This window comes from Xenopus tropicalis, chromosome 6, assembly GCF_000004195.4.
Source record: "Xenopus tropicalis strain Nigerian chromosome 6, UCB_Xtro_10.0, whole genome shotgun sequence".
Classification (NCBI taxonomy): Eukaryota; Metazoa; Chordata; class Amphibia; order Anura; family Pipidae; genus Xenopus; species Xenopus tropicalis.
The window spans coordinates 77,593,276-77,619,083 of NC_030682.2; the positions used below are offsets into that span (position 1 = coordinate 77,593,276).

The 25,808-nt window shown below is 38.2% G+C and overlaps 1 protein-coding gene across 1 annotated transcript in view; it reads right to left on the reverse strand.

The window, feature by feature from the left end:
- The window catches only part of gabbr2 (gamma-aminobutyric acid (GABA) B receptor, 2), a 349,687-nt gene that overhangs the window by 249,383 nt on the left and 74,496 nt on the right, over positions 1-25,808 (reverse strand). Inside the window, exon 2 of the mRNA NM_001016007.3 lies at positions 5,720-5,857. Within this exon, the coding sequence (NP_001016007.2) occupies positions 5,720-5,857 (138 nt within the window). The remainder of the gene's footprint in view (positions 1-5,719; positions 5,858-25,808) is intronic.

Consider the following 25,808-nt stretch of genomic DNA (forward strand, 5'->3'; position numbering starts at 1 on the left):
GTAGCAATGCCTCACCACAATATAAAAAGGAGTCTTGTGACTTTTAAGGAGAGTACTAGTGATGAGCAAATCTGTCCCATTTCGCTTCACCCAAAAATTTGTGAAACATTGAAAAAAATTGTGAAACGTAAATTACGTTACGTAAATTGTAAAAGAAATGAGATGTGCAATTTTTGTTTGACATGCAGAATTTCTTTGACTGGAGCTGTGATTTTTTTACGTGCAAAATTTTGGTGCCCGTTTCACAAAAAAATCCGCCAATGGCGAAACACGGAAATTCACTGCAAATCTATGCCTGTCGAAAAGTTTTGCTCATAACTAGTGAGTACAGAAAACTATTAAAAAACTATGACTGTAAATAGAAGTAAATGTATATATTTACATTTTGCATTATGGTCCATTATTTAAAGGGGACATATACCATACAGTTTTACAATGCACTAAACTAAACCATGTAAAATAATGTAAAATAGAAGTAAGTGCTTTTATTTTAATACCTTTGGGTTCAAATATGTCCATAACTGCTTGAAAACTGTACTCTACCCAGCCCTTTTGCCAGCTTCTGGTTTAGACTCTTCAGTATGTAGCTGGGGCAGCTGGCCCTGATAGACTTCAGTAACAGAACAGCAGTTCCTTAAAGTGCAGTGAATATGCATAGGGTGGGTGGGACTTTGGGATGTCACAGGCAATCCTTTGCTCCTCTCCCCCCCTTTCCTTCCTGGCAGCAGCACAAGCAGAGAGACACAGAAGGAGTAAACTGGGAAGAGTTTTCCCTGCTACTGTTGAGTAAAGCCTGTCAGTCAGTACTGTGACCACTTCCTGTGGAAGACAGGAAGCGACACTTCCATCTATTATTTTGCTCTGGCTTCTGACTTGAGAGGTTGTCTACGCAGCTTTCACATTTTGAGGGAGGATGAATATTATAACTGAATATGAACTTGATACATGGTTTTCGTTTATGGTTGCAAGAAACTGCAAAATGACATGCTGCAAAACTGATAAATACATACTTTGAAAGATTTGAATATTAACAAGTGGGATAATGTACGCAATGCTCTTGAACTGACCAGTCATTTGATCTGACCAGCCATTTACACTCAGACAACTCAATCTACCTCACATTCTGTGCCTTTGAGGTTCTGTGAATTGGTACACAGAACCAAAGCTATTTTTCATTAAAGAGCTGTCATCAAAATTACTCAAATCCCAGAATACAGATTATTACAGCATCAATAAATATGCCTCTCCACATATAGATGAAAGAATTATTTGTGTATCCAAAATAACTGTGGTTTATGCAAAGCTTAAGCATATAATAAGGGTTGCTCATTTTTGCCTGTTATTTCAGTGGCTCCTTGTATAGTAAGAATACTAGTTTTTCAAGCATCAATGCAGTGCAGTCATCACATGGAAAGGGGATGTGTTGCTGGCCAGTGTCCCATTCATTGTCAAATTTCGAAATCAGTAAATTGTATGATTAAGAAGATTTCCATAATTTACCCTCCAGCAGTTGTGAACATGTGACCTACTTTAGCATTCTCTATCCTGATTCTATAGTTTTCGACAAACCAGTTACCCTCAGGCCCTTTCCTGCTGTACCTATTGTGCCCAGAATCACAATTATCATCTAGCTACATCCCATATGTGTCAACATATGAGTCTTTACCTATAATCATATACAGGTATAGGACCCATTATCCAGAATGCTTGGGACCAAGGGTATCAATACAACCTTAAATAAACCCAATAGGATTGGGTTGCATCCAATAAGGATAAATTATATCTTAGTTGGGATCAAATACAAGGAACTGGTTTATTATTGCAGAAAAAAGGGAAATACATTTTAAAAATCTTAATTATTTGATTAAAATGAAGTCTATGTGAGAAAGGCTTTCCGTAATTCTGAGCTTTCTGGATAATGCGTTTCCAGATAATGGATCCCATACCTGTATATATATATATATATATATATATATATATATATATATATATATACAGCAGTGAAGAGATCCGCACTCACAGGTCTTATAGAATTAATCTGGTGTTTATTGAGAAGACTGAAGAGTGCGGATCTCTTCACTGCTGTATCTAATTCTTCACTGGGACCTGCACCCAGGCTATTGTGACCCGATTGACGTGAGTGCCGGCTCTCTCCTGATGTATATATATATATATAGTAGAGAATGTCGGCACTCATAGGATTTCCACAATCAAGCAAAAATAACAAAAAAAGCTTTAAATATCAACAGTGAGATTTATTTAGTCACTCCCTAATGAAAGTCCTAGTACAGGTCTGAAATGTTGGGACCAATAAATCTCAACGTTGATATTTAAAGCTTTTTTGTTATTTTTGCTTGATTGTGGAAATCCTATGAGTGCCGACATTCTCTACTATACTGATGATTTTGTCATAAGCTCTGGCACCTAGGTTTCAGTACATGATTGTGGTGTGCTCCCCACTCTGGACTATATATATATATATATATAGTCCAGAGTGGGGAGGCCTGTAGTCTAATGTTTAGCACCAACACCCAAAGGTCAAACACTATTTATTTCAAAATTATATCCCACAACTCAACTTGCTGATTTGCTGTAGAGTAATTTGTTTAATAGCATATTAGCATATTGCTGCTGAACAATGCTTCACCCAGGGCTCAAATTATTTTCATAGTAACAATTAGTCCTATAGGTACCCAAAGAAAACAAAGCAATATGAGCAAATTGGGACATTGGGATTTGTGTTAATTGACACCTATATTATACCTATATTGTGACTGTGCCTACTGTCAGTTAACCATTCCTGTGCTTGCTTTTAACTTTCTAATGCTGTATAAAAGATACTTTCTGTTGTTACCTCCTTCCTGTTTACTACCCTGCCAACCTCCTATTTGGTCCCTTTTCAAGAAATAAGACCAGTGGTCCATGACACCCTACTGTGGCCCCCTTGTTGTTGTGTCAGCATGATTTAGCCACCAGCCATGACAACTACTCAACTACACTGGCCATACTGTATGCTGAAGGTGGAATTTATTTGAAAATTAACCAAAAGGTGACCCCAAAGTACACGATTGTCACTTTGAACTGAATCATTTAAAGCTCTCCAAGGTTTGTAATGCCTAACATAATGTCATAATGATTTGCATAGAAATGCATCCACTCTGGCAAAGTCAGTGGCTACTAAAGAATTATAGTACCTGATAAAATTATCCTGTATTCAGAACAGTGTTGCCTACTTTTAAGTTCAAAATCACATGTCTGTGTCATGAGAGAGGTAAGTGTCACTTGCCTTAAACATTAGTTGGAGTCTGATAACCAAAGAAAATTAAACACATTGGAGTTGATTCATAAACTTGATAAAACAAGCGCTATTTATAGCGTGTGTTAAAAATTTTATCGCTTCATATTTTTTGTGACTTAATTCACTAAAAGGACAGACGTCATAATTAAGACGCAATGTTCTTTGCATTATTTAACTTGTGATGAGCGTTTTTCTGGTGTTATTTCCCGCCGCATGCGTTATTTCCCGCTGTGCGTGATATATTTCGCTGCGTACTATATTACCGCACAATTTTACGCACATAACCATTACTTTTGGAAAACTACTGTTCTGAAAATTACCATTTCCCTGAAAACTGGAAGATGCATCACTCTAGGGCCAACATATACTTGAAAAAATCCCACTGCAAAGTCCATGTTGTGTTGCCAAAAGCTCACGAACCACAATTTTCTTTAAGTACCGCCTACCCCAAGTAGTTGTTAATATTTGCACAGACTAATGCGATATTTTGCACGTTTAACGCTTCATATGTGTTTGTGAATCATGTATTAGTATTATTTCTATACGCTAATTAACGCAATGCGAGGTAAATAACGCATTGCGATTTTTAGTGCGTTTTTTTGCACATGCAATATGCAAAATTACTTTGATGAATCGGGACAATTATCACATGCTTTTTGACACAAAAAAGCATGCGATAAGCGTTATCAACCTTTAGTGAATTGGCCCCATTGTGTACACACAGAATGCACAAATGTGTTTGCTGGTGAAAAAAAAAATGTTCTAATAAATTATAAATAATGTTCCTATGAACCAGAAGAGTATCCATTTAAGTGTAAAGTTTTTACCATCGCAGACTTTTCACTTTTGTAGAAGAGGAATGATGCAGGGATCTATGTTTTACATATAATTTTTTTCTTTGGAAATAAACATTTTTTGGTTTATACAGCTTGGTGAAAGAAATGTACTAAAATGGAAATCGGAAATGTAATTTGTAACAATGATTTTTTAAATTTTGTTCATCACATGGGTTGTTCACCTCAAAGTTAACTTTTCATGTGTTATATATATTCTATTCTGTTATGAAAATGATCATGGATTCCTTATTTAGGCTACATCAGAAATGTACTAAGCTAAACATATTTCTAAACAGAAGAAGAGAAATGATATTCTACAGCCTACCTGCTCCATTTTAATAAAAGATGTGCATATGTTGGAATGTAAAACTCCTTGGGAATAACTAAAAGTAAATTGCTAACCTGCAGTATAACATAATGCCAGAGATTCATACAAAAAAAAGATTTTGAGCAATATAGTACATTATGTAATTAAATACATGAATCAATATGCTTTGTTGAAAGCAAATTATTCACAGAATAGGGTTTTCTATTCAATGAAAATTAAATTCATTAAATTTTGCCATGTCAGACAATAGTTCTTAAATGTAGGGCTCTAAACAGTGATACCTTAATTTCTCTGCTCTTTGTTTTTTTAGAGGTAAAGAGATCAATTAAGAACATAGTTTATAACTAAAGAAAGCAACTGTCACATACAGATTGAAGAACTCTGATGTATAAGACTTTTCATGTTACCAATGAAACTATTAAAATCATGAGCATAAACACAGTTGCACACTTATAGAAAGCGACATCATAGAAGTGTATTATACATTATCAAAATAGAGCTCCGACTTCTATGAGGTGACTTTATCTATGAGTGTGCGCCTGTGTTTTTTCATATGCTCCTTCAATCTGTAAGATGTCTACTAAGAACAAACCACCCAGGTGCACATTGGAGACTGCAGAGACCTAGCCCAAATGTGTGTCTACCAAGTTTTGCATCTTGCAAACTGTTTTAAGGAAAAATCAGTCCATGTCGTTCATGAGTACATGTTTTATTAACATTAAAGTTTTAATGTTAATTTAATTTTAATTTAATCCTGTGCTATTCCTATTGGAATATATTGTGTGATCCAGATGTAGATAGGTAAGTTTACGAGAATCTATACAATTTATCAGTGTGGAGACTACAACTGCAGATGCACATTTCATTAAAATGTACTCCTATTGCTCTAAATATACTGTATACTAGCCAATATACTTGTGAAATGATTTGGGTATGAAAAGTCACCAACATTGGATCAGTAGTTCCCTGTGTCAACTGAGTCACTTATATCCAAACCCCACAGCCGCCAACTACACAGTAAAACATGCCTGTCACTGGTAAGACCTGAACCAGCTTGTTAATGGTAGGCCATTCTGACACATTACCAGACAATTGAGGGGCTGCTTAATTGCTTCTCCTGTCCAAGAATTCAGCTTGGGATGATTTCCCAAATCAGTTGTGCCTGGCTACAACATGCAGCTCACACTATATGCGTTTAATCCATGAGTGGATATAGAACCATTTACATTTTAGTGAAATATAAAAAACATTTCTTACCTGAACTAAATTCCATCCTTTTAAAGACTCAGCAATAATAGATGTTACAGATGGACATACACCTCCAAATACCATCAAGTGATTAGGTCCATATTTAATAGCATCATAAAATGCCTTCAGTCCTTGTGCATTGTCACACTAGAAAAATAAAAAACAGTAAGAATTATTAAAATAATTGCATTTTGCGTAAAGCAGAAAAAACATATTAGATAACAACTGGCATGTACATGGGGGGTTGCTGATTTGTTTTTAGGATTTATAGTTTGTCTCAATCACATACCCATTAATTGAAAGCAAGAATAACAATGCTGTTTATATAGTGATGAGCAAATTTTTTCAGAAGGCATGGATTCACAATGAATCTCCCCATTTCGTCATTGGCAAATTGTTTAGCAAACTTCAGAGAAATTTCCCATCAAAAATTTGTTGATGCATAAAAAAGGGCACAGTCACATAAAGAAAAGGCGCGAAAGTTTCCTCTCAAGGCTCTCATAATAAGGCTCATAAGTTCCCATAATGCCTCGCTGCTGCACCAAGACCCAGACAGGTGTACATGCGCAGTTTGTAAGACTATGAGGTACTTCCTGCTGATTGGCTCAGATCACACATTCCTAAGGGGAGGGAGGGAGTTGTTAGCATTCGTGAGGGAGGGGGGAGCAGGAGAGGGGTGAGATGAGAGAGCTGCATGTCTCTTGCACAGGAAAACAAAGAGACAACAAATCCTGTTTCTTTTGAAAGAGAGCAGCGTTTCTGTGAGTGCTTATGGCTGTATTTACATAGACCTTTCTGAAAAGCTTACTTAGTTTTTACCTTTCCTTCTCCTTTAAGGAGAAGGAATTCATTCCCAGAATTCCTTTTGTTTATTTCTTTAAGGATAACTAAACCCTAAAAATGAATATGGCTAGAAATGCTATATTTTATATACTAAACTGACTACATTAGCCAAAAGTAATAATGATAAAGGTCTTTACAGTTGTCACAGAAGCTCCTTATCTTGGATTCTGCTAGAACTGTCTGGGACAGTGCACATGCTCAGTGAGCTCTGAGCAGCTGTTGAGAAGCTAAGCTTAGGGCATACCCCCCAAGCTTTTCGCGGGACAGTCCCGCTTTTTATGGCGCATCCCGCTGTCCCGGATTGTTCCATGAATGTTCCGCATTGCGGGACATTCATGGAACTATCCGGCACAGCGGGATGCGCTGGCTGGAGCCGGATGTTCATGCTTCTTCTGCGGCTTCGTTATGCCTCTCCTTGTGCAGCGCAACAGGCCCTTTTATAAGGTTGCGCCTGTGGGTGTGACGTCATTACGCACGGGGCGCAACCTTATAAAAGGGCCTGACGCGCTGCACAAGGAGAGGCATAATGAAGCCGCAGACGAAGGCGGAGCGCCTATGGGAGGTACTGTGTATGGGGGGGCTACTGTGTATAGGGGGCACTGTGTATGGGGGACACTGTGTATTGGGGGGTACTGTGTATTAGGGGCTACTGTTTATAGGGGCACTATTGGGGGCTACTGTGTATAGGGGGCACTGTGTATTGGGGGCTACTGTGTATAGGGGGCACTGTGTATGGGGGGCTACTGTGTATAGGGGGCACTGTGTATGGGGGGTACTGTGTATGGGAGACTACTGTGTATTGGGGGCTACTGTGTATTGGGGCTACTGTGTATGGGGGTACTGTGTATTGGGGGGTACTGTTTATAGGGGGGTACTGTGTATAGGGGGCACTGTGTATGGGGGCTACTGTGTATGGGGGGCTACTGTGTATTGGGGGCTACTGTGTATTGGGGGCTACTGTGTATGGGGGGGCTACTGTGTATGGGGGGCCTACTGTGTATGGGGGGGGCTACTGTGTATGGGGGGGCTACTGTGTATGGGGGGCTACTGTGTATTGGGGCACTGTGTATAGGGGGCACTGTGTATGGGGGCTACTGTGTATGGGGGGCTACTGTGTATGGGAGCTACTGTGTATTGGGGGCTACTGTGTATGGGGGGGCTACTGTGTATGGGGGGCCTACTGTGTATTGGGGCACTGTGTATTGGGGGCTACTGTGTATGGGGGGGCTACTGTGTATGGGGGGCAAAACTGGTACTTAGTTATAACTCACTTATAACTGACTGCCTGCTCTCTATATTTGTATTTTATATGTAGGAGTTGCTGTATTGTTTTCCTTAGGTCGTTCAGTATGAGGGTATAGCACATTTTCGTCTGCTCCCGCCATTTGATCTATATAAAAGGAGTATTTTTTTTAAAATGGGGTGTGGTAATTGGGGCGTGGCCACAAAAGGGGCGTGGTCAAAAAATTGCTGGCTCTGATTATTAAATTCTGATGATAATTGCACTGGTTGCACAGCTGCCATGTTATATGAATCCGAATGAATTACTTATCAACCTTATACTGTTACATTTATATTCTGTATATACAGTATATTGTGCATTGGTCCCTAAGCTCAGTAACTGACATCAGCACAGAGCATGTGCAGGGAATCAACAGAAAAGAAGTTGGGTAGCTACTGGTGGCTTCTTTGAAGGCACAGGTCTTCCCTGCTAAAGGGCTGTGGTTACCTTGGGCTGGTAACCCAAACCCAAAACATAATGTACAACATTTCTAGCCTATTTCTTTAGTTAAGCTTTAGTTCTCTTTTAAAGGTTCTAAAGGGAATGGTGGTTGTAATTAAATGATCCCAAAGGGAAATTAATTTTAAAAAATGGTATAGTTATGCTCTTAGTTATGGTGGATTTAGTAAGTGTTATTCTGTTTATGTCAAGCATCTAATCTGTATAATTTTATCTTTAATGTTAATGGGGATTGCCATAACAAAATATCTATAAGATATTCACCAACATGGAGAAATGTGTACCCTGGAGTCTCGGCCTTGAAGAGAATGCCTACTTATGGCTTGTGGGCAATGCTGTGGGTAGTGATGAGTGCATTTTTTTGCCAGGTATGGATTCGCAGTGAATTGCAGCATTTCGCCATAGCCAGATTTTTTCACAAAACTGCCACAAAACTTGGTGCAACAAAAATGAGGAAAAAGTTGCGGTCCTATAAAAAAAGTCACGGTTGGGTCAAAAAAGTTATGCAGTAGCAAGTTTCCCAAATTTTTCAGCAGTTGTGTGAATTTTTCAGCGAAGCGAAATGGGACAGATTTGCTCATCACTAGCTGTGGTATCTGCACAGAGCTGCCGTAAGGACAGTTATGCTATGGCAAACATATCTTTTCATTTCTTTAATTACATAAAATTATTACAATGCAGCTTTGGGCATTTTGTTTCCAAACAGGTACCAGTTGATAGCATCGCTCTTCTACCACATTTTTACAGTCCTAGTGATATATTAGTGATATATGTCAAACATATAGCAAGAAATATAATAGGACCCAAAGCTTTCAGGGACACTGCAGTATGATCTAAGTAAGATAACTGTAGCAGTAATCTAGTTTGGCTAAAATAACAATTTTCATTTTTGTTCTTTGTGTCATTGCTTATTAATGAGCATCAAATAAAAAAAAACATATACTGTCATTTCAGCACAGTTTAAGAAAAATCAGATTGATTTTATTCTTCTGAAATTAGACTTGTTAAAACATCAATGTGTTGAAGCACTTATTGTCTGTTTACTGTACATGAACAAGCACATACTTAAAAGGTAATACATTAGTGTCAACTATATGATAGGTTATTAACATCAGTCTAGCAGTGCTAATTGGCATTGTTACTTTCTGATTTGCAAGCATACTGCAGCCATAATACTAAATACACAAGCCTTGATCCATCCCCAGATCATCTGAACTTTATAATAGAACCACAGAGATGACTACAATTGCATTAAGGCTGATCATGCGCCAAACAAATCACAAAAAAAACCAAAGGGCAATAACGCATTTCATTATATTTTACAGTAAGCATATATCCTAAGCAAGGGCAGATAAAATCTGCTGTTGGACAGAGTTGGCAGCTTAGTAGCCTGAGTATGGGGCCCTCAAACAGGCCCACCCAACTGATATCTGGCAGAAAAATGGTCAGATGTCGATTGGGTAGATTAAAAAATCCCATCAGGATAAGGTTGCTTGTTGATGCAATCCTCATCCCCAATCCTCAAGGTGAGCATAAAAGGGGAAGTTCTACTGTTTGGCAGCCTCACCAAATGAGCTGATCTTTTTATGTATGTCCAGCTTTAAACAAATGATTTAAGGGTCAAGATTTAAAAAGTTTTTTGTGCTATGTTTACCTTTGCATGACTGAGGGAAAGGTACTTGGTCTTATTCCCCAAGCTGTGTTTTCAAGTTGTTTTCATACATTCTCCTTTAGTTATGAATATTTTCTATCTGCAATTCTCTGTCATTTGCCTAATTTGCTTTCAGGCCAGCCAGCTCCTGTTCCATAGTTACCCCTGCCTGTGACAGAATCCTCTGCTAGTTTGCCAGTCTCAACCAGAAATCCACTGGAGTTCCCAGGTTTGAAAATTTCCTTTCTCCAGTACTGTTTACTGTCCAGAACAAGCAAGGCTTTGAAAATGAATGTGGACTTAACAGGATATGTGTCCTCAACATCTATTATTAAAAAGTACATTGTATGTACTAGATAATGATCACTTGGGATTTCATCTGAATGAAGCATTTAGTAGTCGTTATGGTGTTTTATTTCTGTCCAATAAGTGGATTCCTTAGAATCTGAGTGAAGGATTCTGTTCATTTTATGTCAAGACAATTAATACCCCTAGGATACAGACAATGATGAACACTGACAGCTCTAAATTTCCTCTATTCCATCTAGGTTACCAGCCTTCTTATACTATGCCATGCATATAACTAGATGAGACATTAAAGCAAAATGTTGTGAATGCTGTGTACATGGATAAATTAGAACATTAAGACATTAACATTAATGTTTCAAATTTGGAATCTATTTGAATGCTTAACAAAAAGATAATAAAGTAAAATGTGCTTTAACATATTCACATTGTTTAAATTGGTTCCCTTGGTAATCAAGTTTTATTCTTTTACTACAAGTTATACTGCGTTACTTTGCGTCATGAAGATTATTAAAATTAAACATACTATATACTCATAGGCGGATTTTCAATAAGGCTTGGGGAGGCTAAGTCTTCCCAAACCTGCTTTGGCACCTTAAAACCTGGCTCCGTTTCTACACTGCCGTGCAAATCTTCTCCGGGTTCTGCAGAAATCAGCTGTGCTCTGATTGGATCTTTCTTCTTGTGGATTCTCCAATCAGAGCCCAGCTTTCTTGACAGGCAGTAAAATTGACCAATCAAGGCGCAGATGCAGACAGGGATCGGGAGATTTTGCAAACTGGAGGCAGTGCAGAATTGAAGACTAAAAAAAGAAGAATCTGCAGGCTGTAAACTTTACCCAAGAACCAACTTTGAACTTTTGCTGCAGTTTTCATCCCACAGGCACTATACACAGGTACTATACACAAGCACTATACTGTATATAGGATATCCCTATCCCCTACCCTAACAGATGGAGGGTAAGTTAACTTTTCCCCCTGACAAAGCTCATTGTACTTTTATATATTTGTTATGGTTTTTTGCACTTTTTATTTTTATTTTACTTTTGTCATGATTTTTTCATTTCTAGTTAGTTACAGTGGAGCCAATGTTGTGTATCAGTGCCACTTTCAGCGGGACAGTCCCGATATTTATAGCACTTCCCGCTGTCCCGAATTCACTGTTAGATGTCCCGCTTCTCAGCTTTGCCATTTAATTGATTGCTGTGCCTGCTCTGCTGGGGAATAAAGCCCGCCCCTTTAACTCTTCAATCTCCCCTGCTACACTCAAGCTCACAGCCTTACCTTGATGTTTAATTGTCCTGGGAGGAGCAATTGTGACAAGCAAGGGTCAACTATCGGCATTGGCTCACATTCCTCTCCTGCTCAGTGGGTCAGTGGCTGAGGGTGCCTCTGTCTTTTATCAGGCAGAAGAGGCTGCTGCTTTTATTTGTGTGCTGGGCAGTTTCACCTTTCCACCCCTAACATATATCTCTCACTCCTGGGAATCTCTGGCAGAGCACAGCATGCAGGGGAAGAGGTATCGCTCATTCATAAAATATAGCAGACATTTTAAAGGGGCCCTTATAAGTCTGGGAACCTTAGGCCTTGTTAATATGGCTAGAAATTCTAGTGGTACATTAATTTTGTTTTGCTTTCAACTGATTAAGAATGGAAGGAAATAACATAAATTTATGTACCACTGGAATTGGCCCTGTTTATAACTTTGGAAAATGCACAGAACTGTTGGCATGTCAGAAGTTGATATGCCCTATCAGTTTCATTTATTAATTTTACTGGCATGTCTGGGGTTAATATGCCCTTTATCAATTTAACGTAGTCATACTGGCACCTTTGAAGTTAATATGTCTTTTATTCTTTTTATTTAGTGATTATATTGGCACATCTGGGGCATGTAAAGTGGGTGTGGCATGTGGGCGTGGTCACAAAGTAGGCGTGGCCAAAACATTTTTGCCGCACTACCAGCGTCATATATTTTTGTCCCTCTTTCTCTTAATGAAATGTTGGGAGGTATGTTATAGTGCCAGGGCCTGAAAATCTGCCATCAGTACCCACTGCTCCTCACTGTATATAATGTGCTGGTTTTGTATATAAAGACTGCGTCTCACTGTATATAACGTGCCTGGGATGTCAGTACCTGCTGCCTCTCTCTCTATAAAGCTAACTTAAACACATCTAAAGGGGAGGTTCACTTTTAAGTTAACTTGTAGTATGTTATAGAATGGCATATTCCTAGCAACTTTGCAATTGGTTTTCCTAGTTAATTTTTTATAGTTTTTGAATAATTGCCTTTCGCTTCTGCCTCTTTCCAGCTTTCAAATGAGGGTCACTGGCCAAAAAGTATTGCTCTGTGAAGCTACAGTTTTATTTTTCCATGCAGGCCCCTTAACTATTCATATTCCCATCTCTTGTTTAAACCACTACCTGGTAAATAAGAACCTAGCAACCAGATAGCTGCTGAAATACCAAATGGAGAGGTGCTGAACAATAAGCTAAATAACCGAAAAACCATTAAAAATAAAAGAGGACCAATTGCAAATTGTCTCAGAATATCAATGTCTACCTTATATTAAAAGTTAATTTAAAGGTGAACTACCCCTTGTGATCACAAACACAAATGTATAGAGAACCCCTAACAGAAGTGCACGTATGAATGCTTTTACATCCTAAGCATTTTAGGGTTAAAAAAAGCACCCCCACCCGCACTTTTGCGCAGTATCCCTGGGAGTCAGTGGGAACAGCAAGAGGTAGTTGGGAAGTTAATTTTTTACACCAGCAGTGAATCCACTAAGTCTCACATTAGCTTTAGGTCAGTCTATGTATGGCCCATCTTTAGCCTCCCCAAACAAAAAAGTCACCCTCCGCCTATGTATATACTTATATATAATTGTATATAATATATACTTAAATGCTTACTGTCTATACTCCCACTGTAGAGGGCCGTAGAACCACTTATAAACAAGAATCTAGGCTTATGAAGAAGAAGTTTAATATTTATTGTATAGACTCCGGTGGTTTTGGAATTGCAACGTAAGGTTAAGCAGTTAAGCTATAAGCAGTTGGGACATGACCTAGAGGACAATGGACCTCCTCAACTTTAACTCACACTATAACATGTTAGAGCGAATTTACAAAATTCTGAAGAGATAATGAGCACTCAGCTACGCACTTCTGATGGAGAACTATCGATAGTCCAAAAGCACCACAAGTCCAGTATAGGCTACCATAGATACAAGCTACAGGCACATATTGGCATTTTTTTACTTCAACTGGAACAACCATGAAACACAGATAAGTACACAATTACTTGTAACTTTGGAATAATTCAGGCAAGTGGGTGATTGTCAGATATGCCCCACCATAAAATACTTTTTGTGTGTCTGGGTGTACATGGTTCAAGCCTTGTTGGTTAAGCTAAGTAAATGCTAGTAAATGTTGTAAACAGTTCCAAATGTATAAACAGTAAGGTATGGTGTACACACTCTTACTCCATACTTCACATACACATGGGGGGAAGAAACCAGGTGCTCCAGAATATACTTCTATGACAAATATCAAAGGAAGGAAAGAAACTCTTTTTGTAGGGAACTCAAAAACTCCTTTACAATTTACAACAGTGACAGGTATACTAAATAACAATAAAATTTAACTTTTATTTTATCATGCTAAAAACCTCCACATTAAAGACATATACATATGTTGCGATTTCCCCGACCTGGGTGCAGTGCTGCCCAGCTTTGTCTCTCCCTATTTATTAAGACTTTCTTAGGGGAGAGCATTTGCTGGGGGGTGAGCATTTGCAAGGGTGATGCATTCCAAAGTGATTCGTTTACAAGTGATCTGAACGAGTTTAACAAGGAGTTCAACAAGGAGAGCCACTACAAACTGCTGCTTGAAATGTATGAACTGTCTAAAATGCACAACAATTTACAACCATCCCACCTTCTACTGCCATTTTCTAAAAGCTACAAGACTACAACCCGCCAGCTAATGGCAAAACTCACTTCATTTATACTGCTTGTATGCATGGTGCTCCCTAAGGTAGTCTCTTCATTTAACCCCCTGTTGTCTGTCCATACTCCATCTACATATCCTCCTCCCTGGTCCCATCTACATACTCCAGCTCTTTCACACTTTATTACTACTTGCAACATCTTTGTCCCACAGTTACTGTCCATACACCAAGGCGCACTCATTTTAAATCCTTTGCTCACATCTTCTCACTCTTTTTCCCACTATTGCTGGCTCCAGGGGATGTCTCTCCAAACCCCGGGCCTTGCTCCGTTACTACTTACACACATCCTCGTCCTTCTGCCCCGATGCTAAAAGCCTTTCGTTCCTCTGCTGTTTGTAACCTTATTCAGGTTCCCACTCTTCCCTCTTCCTGCCTTCCGTTTTCTTGTGCCCTTCTTAATGTCTGTCCCTTAACCAAAAAAGCTACGTTCATCCATGATCTGTTCTGCTCTAAATCATTTTATATCCTCGCACTAACAGAAACCTGGCTTTTGCAGAATGATACCGCCACTGAAGCTGAGCTCTTTCATGGCGGTCTGTCTTTCCCTCTCACCCCCCGGACCACTGGACATGGTGGGGGAGTTGGAATTCTCCTCTCCTCCTGTTGTCGGTTTGCATGTATTCCTATTCCTACAGCTTTTTCGTTTAATTCATTTGAGGTGCATGCACTTCAAATCTTCTATCCTCTCTCAGTACGGGTGACTGTCTTTTACAGGCCCCTATCAGCCTCCTCCCCTGCTACCTTCCTTTCTGATTTTGAAACCTGGCTCTCTTTTTTCCTCTGTACTGATGGCCCTACAATTATCCTTGGGGATTTCAACTCCCACATTGATGATCCCTAGCAACCTTGGCCCTCACGTTTTCTCCGCCTAACCTCCTCCTTTGAACTCCAGCAGTGGACAAACACTCTGACTCATAAAGATGGCCACTTTCTGGATTTTGTCTTTACCAAAAATCTGTCCCTTTCTGATTTTAACAGTCTCCCCTTACCCTTCTCTGATCATCACCTGCTAACATTTTCTGTCTCTTACTCTCGTTCCCAACCTGCTCCTTCCCCCACTGTATTAATTTGAAATACACGTGACATAGTAACATAGTAACATAGTAAGTTGGGTTGAAAAAAGACATACGTCCATCAAGTTCAACCATAATGCCTATACCTAACCTGCCTAACTACAAGTTGATCCAGAGGAAGGCAAAAAACCCCATCTGAAGCCTCTCTAATTTGCCTCAGAGGGGAAAAAATTCCTTCCTGACTCCAAGATGGCAATCGGACCAGTCCCTGGATCAACTTGTACTAAGAGCTATCTCCCATAACCGTGTATTCCCTCACTTGCTAAGAATCCATCCAGCCCCTTCTTAAAGCTATATAATGTATCAGCCAGTACGACTGATTCGGGGAGGGAATTCCACAACTTCACAGCTCTCACTGTAAAAAATCCTTTCCGAATATTTAAATGGAACCTCCCTTCTTCTAAACGGAGTGGGTGCCCTCGTGTCCGTTGGAAGGACCTACTGGTAAATAAAACATTAGAGAGGTTATTATATGATCCCCTTATATATTTATACATAGTTATCATGTCACCTCTTAAGCGCCTCTTCTCCAGTGTAAACAGACCCAACTTGGCCAGTCTTTCTTCATAACCGAGACTTTCCATACCCTTTACCAGCTTAGTTGCCCTTCTCTGGACCCTCTCTAGCTCAATAATGTCCCGTTTGAGCACTGGAGACCAAAACTGAACAGCATATTCTAGATGGGGCCTTACCAGTGCTCTGTAGACCTCCCGGCCTTAGCTCACTCTTTCAGGTTCAGTCTCTCCTCCTTTAACGAGATGTCTGACCCTGATACCCTGGTTAGCGAGTACAACAGTATACTAGCCTCCACCATTGACTCATTTGCACCCCTTCAGCCTAAGTGTACTCGGGCTCAAAACCAACTCCCCAGGCTGAATGTACACACCAAATTCTTACGCTCCTGTGCGAGGTCTGCGGAATGTATGTGGAGGAAATTCCGTACGCAAGTGGACTTTATCCATTATAAATTCCTATTGGCCTGCTTCAACTCTGACTTGTCGAAGGCTAAACCGGAATACTACAATACCCTTATAAACAATAATAAATCCAACCTGTGACGCCTGTTTTCTATATTGAAAACCCTTCTGCGTTCCTCACTTTATGCACTCTCCCCAGGACTTTGCTGATTTTTTCATGAACAAAGTGGAGTCCATCCGCAATCAGATTCCCCCCTCTACTAATACAAACCAGCTCCTCCTTCCTCAGCCCCCTTCTGCATGTCTTAGCTCTTTTGGTCCAGTAACTGTCTCCGAAGTCTCCCGAGTTCTATTGTCGTATCTGCTCACCACTTGCTCTCTTGACCCTATGTCTTCTTCTCTGCTAAAACATTATGCTGCTGAACTTACTCCAGCTCTTACTGACATCTTCAACTCTTCTCTGACTTCTGGAAGTTTCCCTTCTTCGTTCAAACAGGCATGTGTCAAGCCTATCCTAACTACTGTCCTGTCTCGCTTCTACCGATTGCCTCCAAAATCTTAGAGCGTATTGTCTTCTCACGTATTACAAATGATCTTCAGGTTGCCAAAGCCAAAGGTCACTTTTCGAAACTAATCCTCCTCGATCTATCGGCTGCATTTGATACAGTCAACCACTCCCTCCTGATGCAAGTTCTGCATTTGATTGGTATCCGTAGTCAGGCTGCATCCTGGATCTCCTCTTACCTCTCTAACCATTCATTCACTGTGTCCTATGCTAACAAAACCTCATCTCCAGTTCCTCTTAATGTGGGGGTACCCCAAGGCTCTGTTCTTGGATCATTGTTGTTCTCCCTCTACACGCTGTCTTTGGGAGATCTTATCCGTTCATTCGGCTTTAAATATCATCTGTATGCTGATGATATCCAAATTTATTTCTTCATTAACAGTTGAAACTGAGACTCAAATCTCTAACTGCCTCCTAGTTATCTCCAATTGGATGAACCAATGCCACCTCAAACTAAACCTAACAAAAACTGAACTAATGATCTTTCCGCCTATGCTTAGTCCTACCCCCCCCCTTTACTATCTCTACTGATGGCACCCTTATCAACCCTGTCGATTTGGTGCGTTGTTTGGGGGTGATCACCTGTCTCTCCTTCTCTTCTCTAAAAACTGCTGCCAGAATTCTCCTCCTCTCATCTAGGAGAGTTCAGGCCCTTCCCCTGCTAAAGTCCTTATCGTGGCTTCCTATTAAACAAAGAATATCTTATAAACTCTTATATATCTTATAAACGTACTCTTCCGTACGTTCCTGGCCGACTCCTTCATTCCTCGCAGAGCAACCGCTGGGTTGCGTCCCCCACTACTACTGCTGTTTCCCGCCTTAAACCTTTCTGCCTTGCTGCCCCTTACATTTGGAATGCCCTCCCTGATTTCCTCCGCAGAGAATCCTTCCTCAGTCTTTTTAAAACTAAAGCTTAAAGACTACCTTTTGGAAAACTCGCACAGCACCTGATTTGGGAACTAGCACTTATATTGTAGTGTCACCCACTGTGACCTACAGCACTTATATTTGCCTATTTGTGTCTGTAAGTTACCCTCCCATGTACATTGTAAGCTTTACGGGGCAGGGACCTCCATCCTTTTGTGTCTTTGACGCTTAACTTATTGCAACTGTATCTTGTATTTATTGGTATTTATTGTTATACTTTGTATTTATCTATTATAGTCTTAAAGGAGAAGGAAAGATAAAAACTAAGTAAGCTTTATCAGAAAGGTATATGTAAATACAGCCATAAGCACTCACAGAAATGCTGCACTGAGTTCCCTGTCAAAAGATTAGTTGTGTCTGTTTTCCTCTGCCAGAGACACGCAGCTCTTTGCCTTCTGCTCTTTCCTGCTCCCCCCCCTCAAGAATGCTAAGAACTCACTCCCCCCCCTTAGCCAATCAGCAGTAAGCTCTTACTAACTGAGCATGTTCACTTGGTCTGGATGTCTGTGCAGGAGCAAGGCATTATGGGAACTTTCTTTACACAGCTCAGCGTTTTTTCTTCCTGTTTGGCTTCTGATCATCTGAACAGGTCCAGGGTGGCACACAACTGGGATCACGTCTATTTCAGTAAACAAAGACCATTTCTTCACTGCCTAACTTACTGTAATGAACTGCTTGAGGGTTATTCTATCACAAATTTCTTAGGGCAGTGGGCACCCACTAATGATGTTTTGCCCAGGTCTCACTGTTAAAGTGGCCCTTCCTAGAATGATAGAAGTTTAGAAGGTGTTGTAAACAGCTTATGTTATGGAAATAATACCTGAACTCAAGTTGCTTAAATAAATTAATTTAAGGGTAGTATTCAGTGCCCTAGGAGCCATGGTTTTCAAATGAAAGTTCCATTGGGGCTATAACTGCAGTAGAGGTAGTGAATGCTTTCCTTATGTAGTATAAACCACAAGGACACTACACTATGTTTTCAACAAAGAAAGCAGTACTGCCTGTAACTCAATAAATAATAGAAATGTAGCACCCACTGTATTGGTGTAGAAAGTACATTCCCTGTGCCATTTTAGATGAGATAGTAAGTGCATTTGTAACACACACATCCTCAAACATGTGTTGTTAGCAGAATCTGTAGGTAATTTGTCCTTTGTCATCAGTTTTTCCCCTCTGGTAAGCCAACATAGGTGGCTGATGCTTAACAAATATTAGTGAAGAATCTGTATTAATAATACCCCAGTGTGACTGCGGGGATCTCCTTCAGTTATCAGTCTATTGTATAGTTACTAAAACCATCCTTCTAACCTTATACCTGGGGGATTCAGAGTTAGACAACAGATCCATTTGATATGCTGTTGGGCCAACTGATGTTGTGTTGAAGTAACTCCTGAAAGCACTTAAAGCATTTCTGATGAGCTACATTATATTTATAATTATATCATAAATACATTGTCATACATATGATGTCAAAGTAGAGTTTGCAGCATTCACTAATCCAGTATCTATGCGTCTACTAAACTGTGATGTGAGCAGCCATACTATAGAGAACCTTTATAATATCCCACATTAGACAATTAATGTATCTAAAACCCTCAATAGCCTCTAAAATGTACTACAGTATATCAGCATAATTTTTACATTTATGGTATTCATTAGGTAACAAGAATTCAGGGAAATTGACAGGATTAAATGTATCATTTTCATGTCATGCCCAGGACCAAGTCTCCAGAGGATTATATCTTTTCTTTAAAAGCATGGCTATTTTGCTATTATATTTGCCAAATCTGCCAGACCTGACTCACTTTTGGGAAGGAAATGCAATTTCTTGTGCTTGGGGAAAACAGGATGTAGCCTTACTTCCCCATGTTTTTGAGAGTCCTAAAATAGGGTATTCTTGAAACTAAAGAGAAGCAGTATCTCCCCAAAGAAGTGGATATTATATTGTTTTACTAGGTATCCCTTTAGAAAACACTGAAACAACTAAACTGTTAATCTATTCTTTACCAAATTCCAGATCCACACATGCTGTCTACTGTTTCAAAACACACCACTGTTTTGTTACGTTGGGTTACATTACCCCATAATTGTGCCAGGTGCAGTAACCTATACTGTAGATACCAGCCATAAGTAGCATTTACTGCTCACCTTTTATTGGTTGTAACAGCTTACTGTACCCAGTCAAATTTTGTGTATTTTATTACATATGTGTGTGTTGTATAATGCATATATTTCATACATTTTAGAACATGAGTAGGCTTCCTGTCCAGGAATGCACAGCATTGCCTGGAGGCAGCAGAGGTGTTCCAAAGGTCTGAGCATGCAGCCTGACTGCATTTGGAACTACTCAGACACCTTTGGGTATTACAAAGGTAATAAATATACCTACAACAAATTTATGCTTTTATTAAAATGCATTAAATTAGCATACATATTGAATATTTAGAACCATATTTACACACAAGTAGCCCATGATGGATTCGCTTTAAATCTGTTACAACTTTCGAAACAAATCTACCGTCATATTGTTATATCCTTGTTTAATTGGTTTAATTATAAACATTATCTAAACAATTCTTTATATAATATTAAACCCTCACAGTAACGTGAAAGCAAAGCAAAATCTATTGCAAAACAAGTTCCTATAGACTTCTCACTTTGATTGTTGTAACATACATTTGAACATAATCTTTTATGTAATATAAACATCTTTAATCAGATTACTTACAACATCACGTATTGTTCTCTAGTAGATATTTTTGTATCAAGGGTTTTATCATTATAAACATGTACATATATCCAGGGATGTATTTTAATCTCTCTGCCCCACCACCTTCTACCATGCATAGGCTACCCTCTGTCCAGTCCGCAGAGGGATTGCAGATCCTTATTGGACCCCCTCTTCCACTGCACCTCCCAGCAGCCACAAGGTCTGTTCTCTGAAATTTTACGCTACTGAATATATCTGCTTTTATGCCAGACTTCAATATTCTACAAATATTCTTGCATATTAACAGAATCTCATTCCTAAGTAAAATTAGAACATTTCATTAAAGGAAAAAAACATATGAGACTCTCCATTTCAAATAAGTGTTTTTTTGAGCAAATTAGTCTTCTCTGAGTGCATTAATGCTGGCCCCTTATTTTCTTTGACCTCATTTCAAGCTTTACACTGTTTTATGTTTTTAAATATTTTGCATTAATTAGATTTTAACTCCAATTAAACAGAATGCTTAACCTGTTCTAATTACATTGTGTCATTGTTTGATTGATAATAATCATATAAAGTGTCCTTGCAGAATGTATCGCACATGCTTTTTATCTAAATATTTATTGCTGCAGATGCTGTAAATATATTGTTACACTTTAGGTTGAAATTAATTGATTTTCATAAATATTGTCCTGCTGTTTTAAACAAAATGAATGTTCTAAAAATGGGATTTATAGATAAAGTGTGAGTTTTAACATATATCCTGGAAAAGAAGCATGAACCATTTGACCAAGAATTTTAGAATCACTATATGGGGTTACCATAGAAACCTTTTGTGGCTGGAATAGTTTGCTATCACAGAAACTTCACAGCATATGAATGCATTAACACATACACTTAATCAGAATTTAGTAGAGCTTAATCCTTAATAGCTACAAATAATAAAGATATAAATATTAACATTAATGCAAATTCATCAGACCAAACCCTTCTACACTGTACAGATCCTAGTCCATTAAATACATTTTAATATTATCTGGAGTTTAAAAGTAGTTAACATCAGCCAGATATATTCCATATGAATAAACCATAAACAAACCATTTCATCACTGCTAATGAATAGTTGTAATCAAAATGCCAGAGCCCATGCAGAAATCTTCCTTTGATTTCAAGGGGAAACCAATAGGGTTCCTTAGTGTTTTGATTGCAACAATCAAAACACAACATGTGGCACAAAAATTGCACCATATGCACCACAGCACAAATCTATTAAATTATTACATTTTTTCCACATACAAGCATAGACATTCTGAAATTGCACACACATGCTATGAGAACTCTAAGCAATATGAGATGGCCCTTCAAACCAAGCAATGTGTAACAGTATCAAGGGGTGCACTCACCAGATAAAGCCCAGCAAAATTAAAATGCACCCCGTGCTCACACGCTTCACTCGCTCCTGGTCTATGCGTCCTCATCAAATAAAAGTTCAAAATTAGTTGCTAAAGGAGTCGTTGCTTATGTCATTAAAAAATCACCTTTATTTTAATCTTCAAAATCACTCACAAAAAATTGATGCCCACGGCAAAAAAAATATTTTAAAAAATTACGTGCACAACAACAAATTTTTTTTGGCTGTGCCTACATTTTCGCTGTTTCACAAATTTTCTGGCGAAGCAAAACAGGACAGATTGTCATGTATAAGAGCCCAAATGGCTGCAAGAAGGGGTTGTAATATTTTGTAGAGGCAGGTGCCAAGGACAGGGCTCAGTAGCGGGCTTTTACCTTGTGCCTTCTAAATGACGTGTAGGTAGGGGCAAGAGGGGAGGATGACTATGTGCTTCCCCCCGCCTGTCCATTTTGAATCTAGTGTGGCTGAATGCAGGCTACACTAGATTCAAAGAGAAGTCTACAGGTCTCTGCGCAGAGCCAGAGCTATTCACAAAATGACCCAAACAGTGGGCAAAGTGCATAATACTGGCTGATCGTTGCTTTTTTTTGCACACTGCATGGGACATTGTAAATAAGCCCTATAGACCTTATCTTTGGCACTATGGAAGGTAAACAATAAAGATTACAATATGACACAAAAGTAACAATATAAACTACATCAATCATTATAGAACCAGCTGTAAAATAATCTCTTAAATGAAAAAAACATTGCTGGGTTGAAATTCCAAAACAAAGAACACACAAATTAGTTAAGAAGGAATTAGAGTTGAGATATAAGTTAAATTAATTTGCCCATGATTAATTAAATATACAGTGTGACATGAAAGACTTTTTAGAACATATTACAGCTCTGGCTGATTAACAGTAAAACTCAGTGTGAATATTTTTTGCATTTTATTAATACATTTTTTTAATTTCCATATATAATAGCTGCTAATTATCAGCACCCGATTTTGATCTGTGAATACTGTCGGAATTTTTTCAGTTTACCATTTTGTGTTTGTGTATGTTGTTTTGTAATTGATGAATTTTTTGAATTTACTATTTTTAGTATTAATACTATGGTCTGACATGATCAATTTTTAGTGGATTACAAATTCCCTAGGTTTATTTGTGACTTTGATTAAATTAATGCATGTACTTTTGGTAAATATAATTCACTATTTTTATGCACTTAATTAAATGTAATTACATATCATATTACAACACATAATGGGAAATAAATTCTAATTTCATGTTATTCTACATTTGTTATGTAGTTAGAGCGTATACTCTTCATCTTTACTTCTCAGATTTATTCCCACTGAACCTCTGGTCTTTTTTTAGTTATAATTACATAGACAGATGCTTCCACTGCATCTTTAGAAATAAACTGAGGTTTGTTAAAAAGTGAAGTTCGGTATTTAAACAATGAGATTGTTAACACATGAACCAGTGCCATCTTATTGGGTTATCTCAGTACATGAGAAATGCTATATATCACAATATTGTAACAGTACATAGCAAAAGACCTTTTTTAACAAAAAAGGCACTTTAAACTTTAGGCACTATGTAGACTTATGATGCACAAAAATAATGAATCAAAAGTCGATACTGAAGGAAAGAATGCTGAGGGGGCCATTTCCTAACCATCAGATTTTTTTTTCTCATTCAGATTTGTGGGAAAAAAAGTTGCACATTTGCATCCAAGCAGTGCATAACACGGGAATAGAAGAAATGTTAGAATAACATTACAAAAAAACATTTACAAAAAAATCCAAACTAAAAAAGTCTGTGCGAGAAAAAGTTGCCCTGAAATTTTTCAAATTGTAATGCAAAAGACAGCATAAAAAATCCGAAACCTCTATAGTTTCAAGGCATCAGAAGGATCTTTTAGTAAAGGGAAGGGGTAGTTTTGAGGCAACAGAAGGATCTTTTAGTAAAAGGGAAGGGGCATCTAGCATTGACTTCTACATGCTCTTGGCAAGTTTTAGCTGGTGAATTGTTGGATTTGGATTTTAAGCCATTTGGACGCATAGTAAATCTCAAAAAACTCACAATTTTCTTCCTTACACTAAAAATCTTAACTGGAAAAAAAAAAATCAGCCCCCTAACCCTGACTTTTCCAGCAAAAATATAACTTGGAAAAAATACCTGAGTGTAGGGTATTGTGAGAGCTTGATGAGCTGATAAAAATAATAGAAGTTTGATTTTTTTTTTATTTTTAAATAAAACTGTTTTCAAAAATCCTGTTAATTATGCTAGAAACAGTGAATAACTGACTTAAAACCCCTTTTGTGTGTTGTTTTTTTGGTTCCTGATAGGATTGGTAATGCTGAGAGCAAGACAGATTTTTTCTATTCCATAGATAACTATCATAAGCTACAAAGTAAATACCAACAGTAAGGAGATGACACTATTTTACAATGGGTAAAACACAGGTACATTAACTTGCCATGCTATTTGATAATTATTTATGCTGAGTTGGACTTTTGTTTTCTTAAAAAGTAAGCCCTTCACTTTTTGCAATTAGAATAAAGGGATTTAGGGGTCCATTTACTATCTATCTTATTTTTTTACTATCTTATTTTTAATACTAAGGGGCCCATTTACTAAACAAATTTGAGATATATTCATATTTTTTCTAAATTATAGAACATTTCGTAATGTATGCAACAATTTCGTTAAAATTCCACGAGGTTTTCCATGGTTTTTGGTAAATTTCCACAAAAAATTGCATTTTGCGCAAAGAATAGGAACATTTTGGAATTCATTAACGCTTTGGTTACACTTTTATCGGGACTATCTTTTCACCAGGTTTGATCTTTTGAGTGCCATTGAGTCCTATGGAAGGCTTCCAAAGCTAGACATGGAAGGCATCAAAGCCAGAAAGGTTTTCGTGGTGTTAACAAACTTTTCGGCACAAGAATTTTGTGACTTTCGGAACGCAATTGCGATATTTTTGTACAAACGATAAAAGCATTGTGGAGACATTTTAGAACTACAGAAATTATCATGGTTACTTCTAAATTATACCATATCACGTTTCGAGGCCAGAAAAAAAAAATTGCATTTTTTGTGCAACAATTCAGGGTGACAATTCGAAAAAATCGCAGATTCTACAAAATACTTGATGATCTTAATTTACATGTTAAGAGCTAGTATTGGAACAAAAAAGTGTGTTACATTTATGTAGGTCTGTCAACCTATAAAGCCATTTGACTGTTAATTATTCAGTTTTACATAAATTATTGACAACACATTATTTTACAACTTATGTCACATACATTAGCCAAAGTGATGCATTATCTGCTTCTCCTGCAAATTTAAGTAACGTCTTAAGATCAATACCATTTATATTGATTATTGGCAATGCTGAAAAGTGAATATTTTGTGCCATAGGAATTACAATGGCAGAACATATTGATAAAATTAATTCCATTAATAAGAAAAAGTAGAAGTGTTAAGAATCACCCTATGTGGCTTAACTCTGAGGTAAAGAAGTTAATAGGGAAAAAAAGGAAAGCTTTTAAAAAATATAAGTCAGAGGGGACAGTAGCTGCGTTTAATGATTATAAACACTATAACAAGTGTTGTAAAACAGCAATCCAGAAGGCAAAGATAGAAAATGAGGAGCGCATCGCGGCCGAGGCCAAGACTAATCCCCAAAAGTTTTTTAAGTATATTAATAGTAAAAAGATGCAGGTTGAGGGTGTGGCCCCATTGAGTTATAGTAACAATATGGTTACAGCGGATACAGAAAAGGCAGATGTGCTAAACAAGTTCTTTTCTTCTGCATATACAGTAGAGGAGCCAGAGGGCCAAGTCCCACCCAATAGCTGCACTGTTGCCTCAGCTCCAACTACACAGTGGTTGGCACAGGATATGGTGCTTAAAGGGTTACACACGATAAATGTAAA